Source organism: Acipenser ruthenus, chromosome 26 (assembly GCF_902713425.1).
Source record: "Acipenser ruthenus chromosome 26, fAciRut3.2 maternal haplotype, whole genome shotgun sequence".
In the NCBI taxonomy this organism is placed as follows: Eukaryota; Metazoa; Chordata; class Actinopteri; order Acipenseriformes; family Acipenseridae; genus Acipenser; species Acipenser ruthenus.
The window spans coordinates 22,058,312-22,071,391 of NC_081214.1; the positions used below are offsets into that span (position 1 = coordinate 22,058,312).

The 13,080-nt window shown below is 42.7% G+C and overlaps 1 protein-coding gene across 1 annotated transcript; it reads left to right on the plus strand.

The window, feature by feature from the left end:
- The first annotated feature begins 2,834 nt into the window (after window positions 1-2,834).
- LOC117430337 (endoplasmic reticulum membrane adapter protein XK-like) lies at window positions 2,835-13,053 on the plus strand. The gene is made up of 3 exons (XM_034050285.3): window positions 2,835-3,909; window positions 10,482-10,741; window positions 11,163-13,053. Exons 1-3 carry the CDS (start codon window positions 3,575-3,577, stop codon window positions 11,939-11,941), a joined length of 1,374 nt encoding a protein of 457 aa, XP_033906176.1. The 5' UTR covers window positions 2,835-3,574; the 3' UTR covers window positions 11,942-13,053.
- The last annotated feature ends 27 nt before the right edge of the window (window positions 13,054-13,080 follow it).

Below are 13,080 nucleotides of genomic sequence, written 5' to 3' on the forward strand. Positions count from 1 at the left end.
ACTATCTTAGTAAAGTGTGAGTCATGAAGGTATTGTTTGATTACATCAAGGGTGGGGCGATTAAAGAAAGGGACACAGTGATGGGATTGATTACACTTCTTAGCCTTACTCTTCTGACAAACACAGGGCTAGCAATGTAACACACACAAAATCTGCTGTATTGTTACATTAAATGCATGAACTGATAACCCAGGAAATCCTTGCAATGCAGGCAGGGCTACTCTACTTTGAACGTCTTTGAAGAGGGGCATTCTAATTGACACGAAGGGAAAGCTAAGCTCTCTGACGCTATACAGAGAAGTAACAAACAAGCCTAATATGCAAATATGTTCAAAACAGTGCCAGAAACACAGTGAGCTTCCAACGTAAAACACTCCTCTAAGCAGCAAGAATGTTTGTTGGATCGGCCGTCTATCTGAGAGCCTTGACTGAACACTGGGCCCGCAGCTTGTGCACACAGTGAGTCAGAGGATTTCAGAGGCTGTTTTGTTTCAAATACTCTGCACTGCTGTAATAGGTAAACAGCTACTGCCTGAGAAGTTTTATATTACCTGCTAGCTGCGGAACTGCTGTTTCCTAAGTCTTCCTGTCTGTTGTAACATACTGACGCTTCCGAAATGAAGTCCTTTTAAGAGCTCTTTCAAGGGCAGAAGTTTTATACATTTATTTGATCTTTTCACCAGCTGTCAGATAAAATAATTAAAAAAAACATACGACCACAAAGGTAGATTAGTCTGTGCTAAAGATATTTTAAACTTGAACCTATGAATTCCGGTATGTCTCCACTGATAGGTGTTATAATATCAATAGCCGTATCAAAATGGTTAGTGCCAGTCCTGACACTCAACATTACAGAAGGCTACTTTAACTCTCTTTTGGCCATTTGTTTTCTGCCCTTCCCTACAGTACAGTAATTGAGTAGTGGTTCAGCTAACATGGCAAAGTTGGGAGGAATGTGATTGTGCCACCCTGTGTTTGCTCTATAAAAACAATCCCTACTTTAGCCAGATGCCTGATAACTCACACACACGTTGTAGACCCATTTGAATTTGAAAAGAGGGTGTTTCTCCCGAGGGGTCATCCCAAGGGCAGGCAGACTTGCTGCCAAAAACTTAGTAGGCTATGAATCTGCAGCAGCTGGGAATGTGCAGCAGCCTGTACATTAACTGATACGAAAGATGAAAGATGGGTGAAGGGTTCGAATCCTGCCGGAGGACTCCTTGAATACAGGTATCTGTATGTCACTGAACAGCTTTATGAATACCGCACTGCATGCCAGCCAGTGCCAGCTCTGGGGATTCTTTCTTTCATCCTCATGCCCTTAACAGCGGTTCAGACGGTTCTGGGTTCCAGCCACAGGACTGGTCCCTACCAGATACCTGCCCTCCAGTAACAGCAGTTGTAAATTGATACCTGGTGTGAAATTGGGTATGTCTAGGATAGCTGAGTGATTTGCTTCACATTCACAGGAAACAGAAAGCGAGAAGCAGACACTTCTCCTATGAATAAAACAAAACACAAAGTCATTGGACACCTTTTCTCCTGTGGTGTCCAATGACTTTGTGAAACAAAAGGGTGATCAAATTCAGAACTACCGGTCCCAATCAATTCAATGGGCCATTGTTACTGAAGATATACATGAAAGAAAACATAAAGTCACTCATCACATAGGCAGACTTAGCATGCCTTGTATCCCTAGCGTGACCGGTTTCTAAAACATATCCATCGATATCCCCCGTGGAGGATGGTAAGTGCCACTGCGACCAGTGCTTTCCTAACGAGCCTGTAACTGTGTTCATTAGGCACTTTAGCTTTAGCCCACAATATAGGTAAACATGCAATATGGCTCCGTGCTGCAGCAGCGTTATTAGCAGTACATTACTGCTTTGGGGTTTGCAGCAAACACGACAGTATACACATTTGTAGCAGCTGCATTACAGCCAGTACCTTATTTTAGTCCTGCCAAATGACAACTGCTGTGCCAGAGCGTGCGGACATTCCCTGGCCCTGAAGCTCGCTCACTAGTCTACCTAACGTTCAGCTGCAGCAGTAGGAAGAGGTTAAAATGGCTTTCCCCCCTCCCCCAATTACATAGCTGTTAAAAATGGGATTTGCTTTTTGACGTTCAATCAACTTACTACTTTAGTTTTTTTTTGTATTCCTGCCATAGTGTAAAATAGCAAAGCAAAATAAAGTACCGTTCAGTACAGTACGTCATTACCTATATATAGCGAATCTTTTTGATAATCGTTTTGCAACTGTGTTTGTATATTTATATAAAGAATGACATCTGCTCGTGTGAATACCAAATAAGTAAAACACGTTGCTGCATGTAACTTTGGGAGACACGTCATCTGTGCTCGCTCGTGGTCCTAATGCAAGCTAGTCTATCATGTGCAATACTGTAATATGTTTTGGGACTGTTTCTAATCGATTTCCACATCTGTATAACTCGGCAGAGCTTTGCCTTACACGTCCAACCAATTACAGCTATTTATATTAAAGATACATATTTTCACAACCAGTTTCACACACTAATACACACATGATTAAAACGCCGTCAGTATTGTTATTAATCCTAGGCATAACACTCCCCCACTCCCAGTGCTGCCAGATCATTTTATAGTGCTCTGAGACATTATCTACTTAGGTTTATTGAAAGTTTAAACAGGTCCACGAAATGTAAACCAAATCCTATTTTTTATTCCATAACCTACCCTGGAAAAATATGTACATTCTCCGCGATTTAAGTAGACCCCTAATTATGACGGTACACATTCACTGAATGATGGAATGTAATAAGAGAGCTAAATATGTGCACTAGGACCCGGGAAACATCCTAAACTTGTTGATCAGACACTCTTGCTCACAACAACAGATCTAGGCTGGTCTCTGCTTCGAAGATTTGCATGAAAACTCAGTGGTACACTGTAACAACAAACGAACTGGCAGTTGGCTGTTGGATTTAACATGTATGAATGGGGGCTCCTAGCCCTTCAATCTGCTTTGGATTGCCAGCAGGATTCGTGATGTGTTCGTGTTTTTTCCAAGGACCGGCGACACGTGCGGGAAAGGGGCTGCTGTAAAAGGATCGAAACGGTATTCAGTTCTATTTATGCGCTGAAGAAACTGTTTTCTTTACTATGTTGGGTGGAACCGTGTCTGTTGGAAATATCGACTGAACTGTAGTTATTGCAGATTCGTATTTTTTTCTCCCACGTAGCATACATGCAAGTCGTGGTGTCTTCCTTGAGCTGTTTTTGTAATTTGGCAAGTGGATTATTTTGCCAAGCAAGTTTTTATTTCTGAAAATTCAGAAACTTAAAAGTATCACAATTCTGAAACAAAAAAACACTATTTGTTACTATAAAAAAAAAAAAAAAGCGTTTGGAACCTAAACAAAAACAGACGCGAGATGTCAGATGTTGCTATTTATATGAAATCGAATTCGGCGTGAGAGCCTGATCGTGAACGTGTTGATGAGAAAAGGAAACCATCAAATAAACAAAAACCATCAGGACTCGTATAACTGTTTATTTCGGTTAAAAGAAGTGGACATATTTATTTTGGTGAAATGGAAAAAATGTGCGAGAGTGCCGAAGAAGTAGTCGTGGACCAGCAGCCCCCGACCCAGAACGGGTATGTGATCCACTCCGGCTCGGATGTCAGGCCACCATTCAGCATCCTGATCGCCACCACGCTGTACTTTGCCGAGTTCGTGACCGCGGCGGTGCTGTGCTATCACTACAGCCGGTCTGAAGACCCCTTCTGGTTGGGCCTGACCATCACCTTCATGCTGGTTCCGTCTGTTCTGATCCAGCTGGCACTGACGTTCATCCACAGGGACCTGGGGCGGGATCGACCTCTGGTCCTGCTGATGCACTTGCTTCAAATGGGTCCCCTGATCAGGTGAGTTACAATGAAAATAACGAAGCATTTCGTGTGTAGCACAGAAGAAAATACTAACACCTACTGTGGTAGCTTTACTGTACGAAGGGCGTGGTCACCACGGACAGTCAGTCAGTCATGAGACGAGGCTGCAAGATGGTAACCATTCTTCAATAATCACTGCCTCCTATACCTTCAGGAGGTTTGAATTATTTAGGAAATACAGCTGTTTTCAGTCTGGTCAAGGTGCAGCATTCCTATTCCTACATGCAGCTGTATTGCCCTTACTTGTACAGATTAGACGTCACTTAACAAATGAACCAGTTACACAGTATGAAGAACAGCCCAGTGTGTGCTACGTATTGGACGTGTTTCTGGTTTGTATATGGAAGCAGTTATGCATGCAAGTATGTGTAGATCATTGTAAAGATGTAGCTTTTCTTTATGTATTGAAATGCATTGAGTTGTAGCCAAGATACTGTATACTGAAAATATACGATATTGACCAAATGGAATTTAACATGTCCATAAATAATCTGCAGAAAAGGTTCCTTCTACAGTAATGTAATATCCTTCTCACTTCCGTTCCTTTTGGCTTATTTCTTAATTGTTCCTTTTTTTCTGTTAATTTACCTGTTGCAATCAGTAGAATGAGTGCTATGGTTTATGGTGCTGTTTTGCCAGTCACCCTGTAGCTCTCCAGACCTCCAAACACAGAGCTCCCTGTGAGGCCAGACCCCCCCTGCTCCTCCCAGCTCTGGAGGAAGAAAGTGCTCAGTTACATACATGCATCTGTCCATGTTGAGCCCATGACCTTTCGATCACTGTGCTTCTCGCTGGTAAATAAATGCCGTGCTGAATTCTAAACGGAAAAGATCGAATATGAGACACTCGAATTTTAGGTGAGATTCCTTATTCAAAACACAGCAGCAGTAAAACATACTGTGATACGTCATGTGCATTATTATTTGAAATGGGCATTGTTTTGTGAGCCAAAGAAAAGTGCTGTTATGACCTGAATAAAGGAAATGTGGTGGTCTGTATGTGTAGGTGTATATACTAAGGAGCAGGCTTCTTGCTATAACTTGATGCAGTGTGCAGTGCATTGATGCATGACAAAGACCTACATAACTACTTGTCTACTGATGAATTCAGTTCCTATGGCTACACCCTGCCCCTGTAATTAAACTTGAGCTACATCATTAAATGCAGTTTTATCTGATGATCATTTCACTTCCGAAACATATCCTAGCAAAGTGATAACAAAGAACTGGCTCCAGTATTCCCACTTGACCTGGCTTCTGTAATGCTGATGTGATTTTGAAAATGTAAATTAAGATTAATTGTAGTTGTGTATACTGTGCTGCATCAGAAGCTCCTAATAATGAAGGACTGGATCAGGACCATTTATACACGAATGGTAATTCGCATCATTTGTTATAATACAGCACATCACAATAGCTCAGGTTTGGGTCTTTGTAGTCATTTTAATAACCAGAAAATGTTGTCAAACAGGAAAGCTCAGCAGTCTGAAAATAGTTCTGAGTTAGCCAGTGAATGAACACCAGCAGAATGTGTTGCTCGAGCCTGCCTTCCTGTAGCAAGTGTTTCTAGTTGTAGTGCTGTGTTTTACTACAGTAGTGTGAGTTGAGACTTGCCATTGCTGCAGTACTGCACCCCTTCCTTTTAAAGCCTCTTCTCACAGTAGGGTTGGAGGAACATTTAATTCTGTGTCTTTTGACCTTCATTTAACCTTTCCAAACCACCAAGACTCAAAACTGAAATTGAAATGAACAATACCCGCAGTTGGGTTTCTGTAGTTAGAGTCTGACTCAGCCAGGCTGTGCAAAAGATTTTAGGTTATTTTATGACTGGAGTTGAATCTGTTCTTGTCCTTTTTTGTTTATTGTTTTAAAGTGCAAAAAATAAATAAAATAATAATAATAATAATAATAATAATAATTGTTTGTTATGTTTGCAGTTCTGCAGGTCTGTTGGAAACACAGAAAAATGATGCATCCGCACTATTTAGTTTACTGCTCAGTGCATTCCATGTCAGTGTTAAGCAGGCATGGAATCAGGCAGTCTCTTCACCACTTGAGTTTTGGTGCTCGTTTTTTTTTCCCTTTCACAAAAGAAAGGGTTCACGTTGGAGTGGGAGCTTGTACACATGTGGCACAAGGCCTTGTTGTTATTGTCACATGGAAACTGCACGGCTAGTAAACAAGCAGGCCTAGGGTTATAAATGAGAGGAAGGACAGCATTGCTGTTGCCCTTGTGGCTCCAGCAAAGAGCCAGCGTGACGCACACAGGTAAACTGCGCAGCAGGTGTGTTCCAGCAGCTACCTGTCAGTACAGGAATTGCCTCTTCACAGTTGGAAGTACTAAATCTGTTAGCGTCAGGTTGCTCCAACGCATCCTGAACCTTTTAAAGTAAAAAAAAAAAAACACAACAATAACATTCTGCTACAGCTATCCGAATTTCGTGGCCCGTGGAACTTTACAATAGCTGGATTAATTGTTCGCTTTGGGGGAGTAGCCTGCTGCAGCCAACACCCTGCATTATATTGCATGCCCTTAACTGCCTGGCACAGAGTCACCTCTTTACCTTGGTTCTCTGATAAAAGTTTATCATCTTAAAGAGCTTGGACTCAGAAGTGAAACCACTGTATCCTAAATTACTCCAATTTGCTGATTGGGGTGTGTTGGTAAAATGAGTATATGTTTTAAAAATACATATTTAAGATCTTTGTGGCGTTGTAACACCGTGCTGAAAATGAGCTGTACAACCAGTAATGGTGCTTGAAAAACCTGTTTATCCTCCCTGTGATGCAGGAGAGCGTGTACTGTGTACAGTACAAGCCAGTTATAACCTGCTACTGCTGCAGGCTTGAAGGGGTACAGAGTGTGAGGGAAGCAGGAACTGTGGATCTGCTGTCGAAACTACATTATCTAACTCTGATTGGAAAACCTGATTCATGATTCAGTAGTTAATCAGGAATATGGTGTGTGTGTGTGTGTGTGTGTGAATATATATACTTCTTTTAAAACTGATCTGAATGTTTACACCCCTTTCAGTGGATTACCGTTCTGGCTTGCAGGACAATGGTTTTCTCAGCCCCCACCAGTCAGCCCTGACTTGGCATTTCACAGACTCAGGTTTGTTCAGTGACGATATCGGATGATTACTGAGAACAGTAATACCAAGGTTATGCCACAGTGCACACCACGGTCACTCGCTTTTTTATTTTGTTTTCCTAGCAACCAATGTAAGTCTTCGGTTGCTATTTACTGTCTATTGTAGGCCGTAACAGACAAGCTATATGATATACAAAATTATACAAATCCTCCCTGTGTGTTTTTCATTCTGTTTTATTTGATTTGTTGTTCCTAACAGGCAGTGTATTTGTATAAAAACTCTTTGCCTCTCAGAGTTGACAGTAAGTCGTGTTTATCTTCAGACTGCAGGGAATATTATATCCATTGTTTTCTGAATCATATACCCTGTTAGTCGCGAGGCTGAGACACGTTACATTTCCAAACCCTACACTCTTGCCTGTCCAAAAAACCCTAGGACTTCCATCAGTCCATGTATAGTACTGTCAGTACAGGGCAAAATATATTTGTGTGTAGTACAAGGAAATGCTCTTAAATATCAAATCTATTGTTACGTGCAGCTGCTAGTGTGCAACTGAATCATGTTGGGAGTTCTGCCTGACCTGGCAAATATAAATCTATTTTTATACTATACACTAGCTGCTATTAACGTTTCTCAGTTGACCAGTTGCTGTGTGACCAGTCGTACTGATCTGGAAACGAGACCTTTTTACAGTGAATTGCGATGCCTTCCTGTTGAACAGAAGCCGTTCTTTCTTACAGCATCTTCACTCCACCAGGGTGAGTTCTACCGTCGTGCTCATTCACTGCTCTCAAAGAGAAGGGCTGTGTGCTGATGCAGCTCCGTCTAAATGGCTTTTCAAAACACAGCGTGAACTCTTCCACAGTCAGCACTTTGTGTGTGTGTGTTTGTGTCAATGCTCGGTGCCAGAGCTTGAAAGCATAGATCAAAGGTTAAAAAAGAAAGAAAGAAAGAACAACTATTCCCTAGCCTTTTGGAGATCAATTTGAGCTGGGTTTGTCCTCCCAGTGTGCAGTAAAACAAGCAAAATGAAAAAAGCAAAGCCGTCTTTATTAAGTGCTTGTGATGGTGGCCCAGCAGCCAGCTCCTGAGGGAGGGAATCATGTTTCCAGGCTCTGTTTATTTTCCCTGTGCTTGCTGGTGGTTTTAGTTTGCTGTGGGACGATCACATGAGCATGTCTGTGAGTCTCTGTCTCCTCTCTGTTTAGACCATCCTCCCTGAGCTTTTAGTTGCGCTCACAGTGTTATTATCTGGTAGGTCCTCCCCATGGCATTTATAATCAGCTTCCTGCACAGCCTCATTAAACCGCATCTCTGTGGAGAGGAAACAAAGGCTACTACAAGCTAGTTTAATTGATGTTTCACATATGGGCCAGCTGATATTGAGGGGTTTTTATACAAAGAGAAGAATTTCGTCAACAAGCTCCATTGTCACTTTAAGCAAAAACGTATATTATAGAAAGTGTTTGGTAATGAGAAGGTTTTACAGGAAGTGGGTCAACAACAGCATCCTGTTCCCAAAGATAATTTGAATATCTCTCATCTCTTATGAACATCTGGGTCTTTTCATGTTTGTGCAAAAAGTCTCGAGGAGAAGTATCCAATTGCATGCTTTTGGTCTTGCAGCACCTCTTCTGCCGAGGGACTGGTGTTAAAAGTGTGTAGTTCTTGACGTTCTGTATACTGTGTGTTAGGGTTGCGGAGCTGGAGTGGAGAGGTCAGTGATGTAACCTGGTACACTGCTGCCAGTGACTTTGCAGACTCATTTATATGGTTCCCTCATTTGAAGGTTGTAAAAAGCCCACCAGACAGAATGTTTAACCTAACTTTGTATTACTGGTGATAACGAGTTTTATTGCAGGTTAAAAACAGAATTCCAGTAATATAAAACATGTCAATCTTTGAACAGCACTGTTGGTGGGGTACAGTTTGGTAAACAAACTGAGTTTGGTTCACTTGCTTCAGTATAACAGCAGGGGAACTTGGTATGTAGCTATGAGACAAAAGTGCAGGCTCCTGGCTGTTTTGTGTGGAGCCGGTGGGTGGGGGATGCAAATTTGTAATTTTTTTTTTTTTTAAAGGCTGAAAGAAAATAATATCAAGATGTATTGGAAGACAGTGATTTGCTATGTGATGAACGCCCTCCAGGACAGTTGCGTCTCTGGTTATGTGGGGTGTGTGTGCAGTGTGCACCATTCTACAGTAGTGCAAAGGTCCCCATGTATTGTAGTAAAGGCATTTAGAAATCAAAGAGTCCATCTTTATCAACAAGAGAGTAATGTGAAATAAGATCCGAGTGTTTCAGAAACTTTTTTGGATCGTAGAAGCAAGGGCGTGTCTTTTTAAATGAGCTTTTTTCAGCATAACATTTTCAACATGGAACCCTACTGTATGATTCCTTTTACTGGCCGCGGCAGTGTGTTATTGACCTCAAACTCACAAAAGATGTACAAGTGTACCCCCTTGTGGTCCAAAGTACCTGCTTTGCATGCTTGCTTGCTATTCTGTGTCTATACTCACATTTTGCGTGTGTGGTGAAAATGGGAACTTCTCCAGCCAATTCTCTCAATATATGATGAAGCATTTTTAATTATTTACTGGCTGGTAAAATGTTGCATTATATTGTTATTTACTGTCCAGGCTAAACATTTGAAGTGGCGTGGAGATTTCCATTAATTGTCTCTTGTGCCCTCTTGTGGTGATGAGAGGAATCTAAATTGAAAAAAAAAAAGTTATTTAGGATCTTGAGGTTTGTTTCACGCGGCAGTATTTTTTTTGAGCGTGCATACCGGGACTCCTTTCCAAAAGAAATTTTACATTGGCTTTTGTAAAGAATAACTTATTTTCCATGTTTTCCCAATGCTGGCACCTGATGTCTAAGTTCTGAAAGGTACTTGAAATGATTTGTCTCACCAGGGCATTTTTATAGGGATCAACATGTCATGACAATATGCTGGTTCATGGAAACTAATGTATTTATATCACTGGGGGGATCCCAGGTTCAAATACAGAAACATATAACTTATATTTTTACTTTGCTGCGCCAAGGTTCAACGTCAATTACATTGTAATTGCAGTGAATTACAAATGACACAATTCCAACTGTAATTGAGCCCAGGTCTGCGTCTGGGTGCAAAGTAATTCTGTGCAGACAGCAGTCAGGGTGACAAGTCTTATCACAGGGATTCCTGGGTCGGTTTCGTATTGTAGGTATTAAAACAAACACCAGAGGGAGCTTTAACCCATCATTTCAGTTGCTCATTTCCAATTTGGCAGCGTAATTGCAAATCACTAACCCAAAGGTTTCAAGTAGAATTCCATTGCTCAGAATTTGTATGGCTTGAATGAATCATGAATCTAAGAAAGGTGAACTGCTTTCAGAGTGCATGCACAGTCATGATGAGTCCTCTGTGTTTGCGGCAGTTCGGTTCCTAACAGTGTCTGTCTGTCGCAGGTGCATCGAGGCTCTGGTTGTGTACTTCCGCTCCGGGAAAAGGGAGGAGCCTTACGTCAGCATCTCCAGGAAGACCCGTCTGAAGCACGGGATCGAGACGGAGCTGGAGAGCGAGGTCGGGCACTCTGCTCGCAAGCTAGCCGAACATCGCAACGCCTTCAAACGCACCGCCGTCATTCAGGCCTTCCTGGGCTCCACCCCCCAGCTTACCCTGCAGCTCTACGCCACCATCCATCAGAAATACCTCTTTACAACCAGAGGTGAGGTGCTGCACTGTCAGGGGAACAGGGGGCAGAACAGAAAGGGAAAGGGGGTTGAGTTTGAAAAGTGAGGCAAACCTTATTGTGAACTAGGCAAAATGTTATTGGAACGTTTGTCTAGATCGTAGAAGTTTTACTTTGTCGTTTTTGATTGGGTGTTTTAAAGAGGTGTGGGTTTATCTTATCTTCAGAGTAAATTCATTAGCAATGCATTATGACAGAGTGTACTTTTTTGCACACCGTTCACACTAGTGTTTTTTGTTTTGTATTTTGTATTTATTCTTCAGTGCTGCACTGATGTACATTGAAGCTGTGGAATTTATTTAGAAATGTTACGGTGAACTCATTTTCCAGAAGGAGGAGCCCATGCAGCATACAGATCCCTAGCTCTTCTAACTAACCCCGTGGTTTTTTCTTCCAGTCGCTCTGATGGGGATCACGCTCGTCTCCATCACCTACGGAGCCCTGGTCTGCAGCGTGCTGGCCATCCAGATCAAATACGACAACTACAAAGTGCAGCTGCGGCCGCTGGCCTACCTGTGCCTCGTGCTGTGGCGCAGCCTGGAGATCGCTACGCGGATGACCGTGCTCGTGCTGTTCTGTACCGCGCTGCGCTACTGGATCTTCCTCGTGGCTCTGGTCAACATGCTCTTCCTCTTCTTCCTGCCCTGGGTGGAGTTCTGGAGGAAGAAGGCCCCACTGCCGGAGAACGTGGAGAAGAACTTCAGCAAGGTGGGCACCACAGTGGTGCTCTCCATGGTCACCTTCCTGTACGCCGGCATCAACATGTTCTGCTGGTCGTCCGTGCAGCTGAACCTGGCTGACCGGGACCTTATCGAGAAGTCTCAGAGCTGGGGCCGCCTGGCCCTCTACTACACTGTGCGCTTCCTGGAGAACTCCATCCTCATCATCCTCTGGTACTTCAATAAGACGGACTTCTTTGAGTATTACTGCTCGCCGCTGCTGGTGGTGCAGCTCATGATCACCTACAGCCTGGCCATCTTCTTCATGCTGGTCTTCTACCAGTACTTGCACCCCTGCCGTCGGCTTTTCACCCACAACGTCAGCGACTGCCTGCACTGCGTCTGTCTCAGGCGTAGAGGTCCTCCCAGGCACACCCAGGTGCCGCCCCTCCCCGACCTCACGAGTGAAATCCGGGAAACGGACCTGACCGATGACATCCTGATGGACGCAGCTTGAGCAGGTCATGCTGATTTGGGAACAGGATTCAGGCGCAGATGTGGAGCCAAGGAGCCATTCAGGTCTGATTGCTTTGGGCTTCCCGTAGACCGAAGTAATCAAAGCTCATCAGGCCAGAGCAATCAAGATGTAGAATTGCTGTTTGGACAGGCCCGGTGGTGACAAGCCTGGCAGTTGAACATAGTGTGGGTTTTCATTTTATTTGTTTGTTTGTTTTGTTTTGGGGTTTTTTTTTGTTGTTTTTTTTTATAAGAGCCGTTTTAAATATACATATTTTATCAATTCAGTTTGCTCAGGATCTGTTAAAAATATATATACTACCAAATTCAATGTACTTCACCTGTATTTGACATTTCATTTTTCCATCCTTGTGAAAAGATTAGAGCTCTAAGAAGGTAGACTACGTTTGTATCATCTGTAACGAGAACTCAATACTGCTGAATTTAGAAATACTTAAATTAAACTCAAACTAAATAGTTACATATGATAAGAATGCAGGCTATCGAAATAACCACGTGCTGTAGAGACTGGGTCTGCATAAGGCACTGGCAGCAGCAGCAGTACAAGTTGCTGTCCTGCAGAGAGGCAGAACAATGCAAGGAGAGAGAGTGGATTTATATTGTACCACAGGACCACAGTGGAGCTTGGCAAAAAACACACACATTGAGAACAAAGCCCTGCATTGATACGGGACTATCTAGAGGACTTGCTTGAAAATATATAGAAATATACACGCCATATCTATTAAACAGCACGGGTCCATTTGGTTAACCCTCCTGTTATTGCAGGTGTGTCATGGTGCATGCTATGGCGCACTACGCCAGCAGAGGGCGCTCTGTATGTATGGATCTCATTAAAGGAATCTGATCTGTTTTTTTTTTTTTATTTCTTTATTGTTAATGAAGTACATTTCTCAGCCAATCAGGTGGCCTTGGATCAGTCTAGCTGTGAAATACCTCATGTACTTGTAGATCTGATAAGTAACACCATGCTGTACTGCTGAAGTGATGTTTGTTTACAACTAATGTGCCTGTGTGCTACTGCTTCGGTACATGAAGATTACATTAAAACAATGTAAAGCTTGATAAAGAGTAAATGCCTTTGGACTCTTCTTTCTCTGTGGCACCTGTGTGTTTTTT

Excerpts from the sequence above, each read along its gene's own strand:
- LOC117430337 (XM_034050285.3), top strand. The coding sequence starts at position 3,575 with ATGGAAAAAATGTGCGAGAGTGCCGAAGAAGTAGTCGTGGACCAGCAG. Across the intron at positions 3,910-10,481 it reads CAAATGGGTCCCCTGATCAG|GTGCATCGAGGCTCTGGTTG; the intron begins GTGAGTTACAAT and ends TGTCTGTCGCAG. Across the intron at positions 10,742-11,162 it reads ATACCTCTTTACAACCAGAG|TCGCTCTGATGGGGATCACG; the intron begins GTGAGGTGCTGC and ends TTTTTCTTCCAG.